The sequence below is a fragment of the Cebus imitator genome, unplaced genomic scaffold (assembly GCF_001604975.1).
Source record: "Cebus imitator isolate Cc_AM_T3 unplaced genomic scaffold, Cebus_imitator-1.0 Scaffold2528, whole genome shotgun sequence".
Lineage (NCBI taxonomy): Eukaryota > Metazoa > Chordata > Mammalia > Primates > Cebidae > Cebus > Cebus imitator.
The window spans coordinates 38,854-45,090 of record NW_016109843.1 but is presented as its reverse complement, the minus strand read 5'-3'; the positions used below and the strand labels follow the sequence as shown (position 1 = coordinate 45,090).

General features: G+C 44.3%; 1 protein-coding gene across 1 annotated transcript in view; it reads right to left on the bottom strand.

Annotated features, from left to right (window-relative positions):
• Positions 1 to 438: 438 nt before the first annotated feature.
• Positions 439 to 6,237, bottom strand: part of LOC108299168 (neurogenic locus notch homolog protein 2-like) — a gene marked incomplete at its 5' end in the record, with an annotated part of 44,163 nt that continues 38,364 nt past the window's right edge. Inside the window, 2 exons of the mRNA XM_017521521.2 lie at positions 439 to 5,058; positions 5,958 to 6,055. Of these exons, the coding sequence (XP_017377010.1) occupies positions 3,670 to 5,058; positions 5,958 to 6,055 (1,487 nt within the window). The remainder of the gene's footprint in view (positions 5,059 to 5,957; positions 6,056 to 6,237) is intronic.

The following is a 6,237-nucleotide window of genomic DNA, read 5'->3' as shown; positions in this document are numbered from 1 at the left end:
AAATTTATACATAAATCATTATTTTATAATCCTGTATATTAAGTTCTATGCAAATTTCACTTGAGGAATGTTACAGATCAATGGTTTACATAACAGCATAATATTATTATTTATATCCCAATTCCCAATTCCTGCTATAGCAGCTACTTTCCATGGAAAATTGGAAGGCACCTTGTCCCTGAGCAACTGTCTGTCACCAGCTGTGGCTAGTGCACAGAAGAGTGCTCAGTTCTGTGATGTTTCCTATTTCACAGATGCTTTGTCTCCGGAAGCATTTATTTATGATCTAACTCAAGGAAGAAAAAAAAAGAAGTTTGGCGCTAGTCTTTGTGGGATTCAGAAAGAAAAGAAAATGTTTTTCTCAGTAGATTATGGTCTCATGAGGTAACATGGCCAGGCCATGGATGCAGTATTGGAAAATAAAAAATATAACACCACTGATCTTGGCAAACCTTTTTTATTTTGTGATAAAAATGCTTTCATATAAATTTCATCTTAACTACCTTTAGCATGAAATGGAAAAGTAAAAACAAAGTGTGCATTTTCCTTACTATGTTTAGTCAGGAATATGCGGTCATTTTTATTGGTTATTGGGTTTCTCATACAAACAGATATATCACTTTTAAGAGAAATGTACACAAGGAAATAACCATAGTACCAGTTATTAGTGGGGGCCTCTGGGTACATCAATGTGTCCTCCCAAATAGTCATCATACATTCAATGTATTGGTTAGGGTCAAAACCCCCAAACCACCTCTCAACAAAACATTATACCTTTGGTTCTTTACTATGCAAGAATCACAAACTGGCAAATTCAATAAGATGATGCAATGGATTTGAGCATCATAGCTGATTGCTTACACTGAAATCTTTAATTCTCAGACTCTCTTCCTCCCACCTCTCCCTCCCCCACCATCACATACAGAGGGAGCAAATAAGCAAACAAAAAACCTATCCCCAAAGGCAGGCAGAAGAGGAGTCAAAGAAAGGAAGAATTTATAAAAATAAAAATAAACCAAAAATGGCAGAAGAGGATCTATACATGGCATAAAAGATGTGTCTTGTAAAAACTGAGTCTCCAATTCAGAATCCAAATAAGAAAGTTATTATCCAGCTTACCTTCCCTTTTATTAGATACCACACAATTCAAGAGTTCTTTAAGAGATCAGTAAAATGTCTGAAAGGCAGTGTTGTCCTCCTCCTCCTCCTCCTCACTGAAACCTGTTGTCTATAATGACAGCTTTCACAATCCCTTTCTCCAAACCCAAAGGATCCAAATTAAAGTATTCCGAGAAAAAGAAACAAGCAATTTGGTCCAACATTGTGCTTAGGGAAAAGGGAGGATATAAAATATCCAAGTGGCTGGATCAACAGCTAATACTTCCAGAAGTGGGGAAGGAGCAGGAGGGCAGGAAGGGGCAGGTATGCTGTGTCCAGAGAGGTCCATGCAGATGGGTTCTCCCCATCTGTGAATAATAAATGGGTCCAAGGGCAGAGAGTCACCATTTGGAATGATAAAATGTCTGCACACTATGAAAGAAGCTGACGGATTGTTGCCACGTGGAGAGAATACAACAGAAAATGAGCAAACTTAATCTGCTTATCTCAGGGCAGAACTAATTATTTTTGTTGGTCCAATAAATTTGAATAGGAGTGAAAAAACCATTTGTGAACTATTATGCCAACAGATTTTTCCATATGGGGCCATCGACAGACAAATCAGGTAAGTGGGGTGCACTGATGTATATCTGCAGCCATGCAATGAGAACTGTCATTCAAACCAAGAGTCAGGAATCCACCTATTAATATCTACAAAATGCCCAGGCAGAAATTATTTTGCAGGCGTCATGGGCATCGCAGCACTGTACAGAAGTGGCAGTGTAGCCAAGGACGAATTATTAACTGGCCCAAGGGTAAGAAAAAGAAAACTATTCTTTTTCTACAATTGACTAAGACGCTTCTGGAATTAAAAGACAGTCAAGGAAATTGCCAAGAACATGGATACAGAGAGCGGATTCAGGTGAGGGGCTATCACAGTCTGAACATGAGAATGACGACAATGAGTTGTTGTCCACTATCATCTAGAAGGTGACTCTAGGAAAGGAAAACGTTCTGGTGAGTTTCTATGTTAGTTGCCAAAGGGAATGTCATGGCCACTTCAAAGGAAAGAAACGGTAGCAGAAAATAGCAAAGGCTGCTATATAGTTCCTCCTTTTCCAACCTTCTCATAGGGCTTAGACCCTAGAAAACAAGCCCGACTTTCCATTTCCTTCACTTGAACACAGAAAGTCGTCTTCAGTGAGAACATACTGGGTATACCAGTAACTCAGACCACACAGTGTGAAAGAAAGCTTGGTCAGCAGGCCTTTAAGCAGAAAGATAATCAGGAGGTAGACACTGATCACCGGACAAAAAGGAGACAACTGTCACTTGGCCCCTTGGGCTAAGGAAAGTTCAGTCCTAAATGGCAAGGGTACAACATTTCAGACATTTTCTTCTGTGGAGATGAAAGGAAAGGCTCAACAATTAAAAGACTACTTTCATATGCTGGGTGAGTGAGTGAAACAGGCCTAGAGTGCTCAGATCTGGGACAAATGTGTTCCATACAGGCAGTGAACGGAATGTTGGGTAGGAAGCTGGGGGACCTGCGGGTGGGTAACTTCCTCTTACACAAGTTAGCTTGTCTCTTGGTCATTCTAACATTCCAATCCTTTTTCTGGTTTTAAAAAAGTGGAGAATCATAGTAACTAGACTATCAAGGATAAAACTTCACACTGTCCAGGCCCACTCACAGAAAAACAACAGACTTATACCCTTCTTCCTGGTAAAGTTTATATGAAGATTTGTATACAGACAAGAGAAATTAAGGTGCAGCGTCTTGAAGGGATCTCCTGTCCCCAAAATTTGCTCAAGAAAAATATTCTGCTCCCCTTCTTTCTCTAGGAATGATCTATGTAGGAGAACACAATACAGTATGTCCATTTGCAAAAGAAACATACTTCAAAGGTTTATGCTGAGAACCATACCAAAGTAACCCCTGTGAGACTCCAAGGGATGCTGGGAAGACAGGAGGGGAAAGGAGGCTGAAGTCTCTTTCATGGGCCAGAATGATTAAAAGCACAAAGGTCTTGCCCTATTACATGCTGGTAGGGCTACAATCACGGAGAGGTGCAAAATCAAAAGCACCAAATGAAGACAAAAGAATGTCCAAGGAGGAGAAGATGCGTAGGTCAATTCAGGCAGAATTCTGGGGCACAATTCCCAATAGGACTCTAGTGTAGAATCTTCTCATGGATATGGCAGAAGCCCACAGGGTTTAAAATGCAGTCCAAGCTGCAAGAATGTCTGGGCTTCAATAAGCATCCATCTTATTCTCCAAATAGAAGACAGTAAACATGGTCCCAAGGCTTGTATTCATCTTGCATTTCCATGAACTTGTCTTGATTATTAGATTAGAAGGAGCCATGCCCCCCAATAAGCCTTGCTGATATCCAGTGAAACTGATGAACTGCTTCTCCTGCATTACGTGAATGATAAGAGCATCTTCTCTTTCCTACCTCTAGAAGCTGGCTCCAGAGATTTCTTCATTTCTCTCCCGGATGACCTTCATTTGTTCCTCAGCAGCATTTACAAAAGGCAGTTATGTCTCTACACTGGAGGCAGCCTCTTTCACGCATAAACCTGCATGTTGTTGTGTGTTGGCTCAGACATGTGTGTCCCAGGTCCCCGCTGACCTCCTCCAGCACCCCCAGGGGTAGGGCTGGTGGTCACATCTGACCAGTCAGAAGCAGAGTGGGGTGATGAACTTGACCACTGGTCAGGAGACTCTGGGGATGGTGTCAGGTAGGGATGCTCACCCTGGAGGTGACCACTGTGACTGGGTGTTCGCTCAGCAGCATTTGAGGAAGCATAACTGTGCTGTGAAGGGGGTGTGGGGTACTTGCCCACAGAGGCTGGGAAAGGATGATAGGCTGGAAGAATGGTCTGAGCTACCTGCCCATCCTGCTGGGGCATCATGGCAGTAGGGAAAGCCATACTGGGCAAACGGGCCATTTCTGGAATCTGGTACATGGTGGGCAGGGGACCCGCAACAGCTGGAGGGCAGGTGGACTGAGGCTGGGGAGCCCCCACTGGCTGGGCAATACTGCCTTTAGGGATGAGCTGGAAAGTCACAATGGGGGGCAAGGGCTCCCGAGGGGTGGTTATGTGCTTCCCTTCAGGTGGCCTGCTCTGGGGAGCTATGCCAGGGTGGGCGCCCTCAGCTGGAGCCAGGACCATACCAAACATCTCATTGTACTGGGTCTCATTCACCTCCATGCGGTTCATCCAATCTGCCGGGACTGGGACTGGATGGAGCCTACCCAAGCTTCCAGCACTGCCACTGCCTGGGGGCACAATGTGGTGGTGGGACAGCAACTGGCTCACTGAGGGAAGCACAGTGCTGGCCCCATGAGCCAAAGGCTGCATTTCATGAAGGTTAGAAAAAGACAGTGCATGCTGGGCATGGACTGGGGCAGGAGGGGCGGCAGTGGCCAACATAGGGTTGGGTGAGGCCTGCAAGATCCCAGGGGATGTAATCATTGGAGAGGATGTGGTGTCAGACACATATGTGTGAGGCGATTCTAGGGAATCAACAGGGGACAGAGTTACAGAACTCTCAGACAGTTGGACCTTCTCGCTCACAGACTTCTTCCGCCTACTGCCCTTGGCATCCTTAGCCTCCTTGGCAAGGTTAGGGAGGCTAGCGGGCATGGTACTCTTGGCACTGGGCCGTCTAGACTTCTTGCCCATTGGGGTGTGCTTCAGGCTGAGGAAAGACCTGTTGGGCCCACAGATGACAGGTGAGAGAGCAGAAGTCAGCACGGTGCCCGGAGGGCTTGGGGTCACATTGTATTCATCCAGGAGGCGCACGATGTCATGGTGCATGCGATCCCGAGCCACATCGCGGGGTAGACGATCCATGTGGTCTGTGATGTCTCGATTGGCAAAATGGTCTAACAGGATCTTGGCTGCTTCATAGCTCCCCTCCCGGGCAGCAAGAAACAGAGGTGTCTCTTCCTACAGAAAAGGCCCATCATAGAACACGTTAATAACACTCTTGAGAATATAGTAGTGTTTCTCATTTTTTCTTATGATCATCCCCTTAGACATGTTTTCCTAACTATCTCCCCCATGAAATACTAATACCACAGATAGGCTGTGCCTCTATCAATGTGCTGAATGTATATCTGTGATTTATACATGAAAAGAGTACGATTATTTCACCTCTCCTCAAAAAACAATTTTGCCCCTTGGAGGGAATATCTCTTTAGTTGGGAATTCATAAAATAAAGCATGCCCCTGAGCCGGAGACTCACTTAAAACAGTTCTGAGCTTATCAAAATAAGGTTCTAATAGGAAAAGGAGTTAGAAATAAGAAAGGAAGGAAGAGAAGAAACTAAAGCATGCACAGAACTTGGAAAAATAAGGGAAAGAGTAAAAGAAAGAAGAGACAAAACATGTGCAAGAAAGGACTAAGATAAGAAAACTGAGAGAAGATGAACAAGAGAAGGAAGCAGGACAAAAAACTCAGGGAGAAAACCAAACAGGAAAACATCAGGGTATCCAAGGACAGGAAAAAAAAAAAAGTGGGAGGGAAAAAAGAAAGAAAACAAGAGAAAAAGAAGTATGAACAGAAGAGACAACTGGAAAAAGGAAATGTCAGGGAAGAGGAAAGGTGTGCCAAGCTATCCACAGCCAGCCTACTGTCAGCTGAGTACTGAGAGGGCAGAGAACTCAGTCCTGACACATGCCTGGACAAGCCCAGTGTCCTCATCACGCTCTCCAAACCCAGTGTCTGCCCAAACTGCTTCCATCTTTATGTATATCATAAGAGAAGCTGTAAATAGAAACAGGAAGGGGCTTATAACTGAGGCAGGGCTACGAGCCTCCTCGAGCTCAGAGCCCACAGATTGTACCTTGTTGTCCTGCATGTCTCGGTTGGCCCCATTTTTCAACAGCAAAAGAGTCGCCTCCACATTATTGACAGCAGCTGCCCAGTGAAGAGCAGATTTTCCTACAGGGAAGAAACATTTTTATAAGCAGACATTTCCTACTCCTAGTATAAAGCACCATGACTTGTACAATGAAACCTTAAACTCCCCAGAGATCAGCAGGAAGCAGTTCTCCATAGGAGTCTATAGGAAAAACCAAAGTCATCTCTTCCTTTTCCTCTGTTCTAAAAATACTTCAGTACAG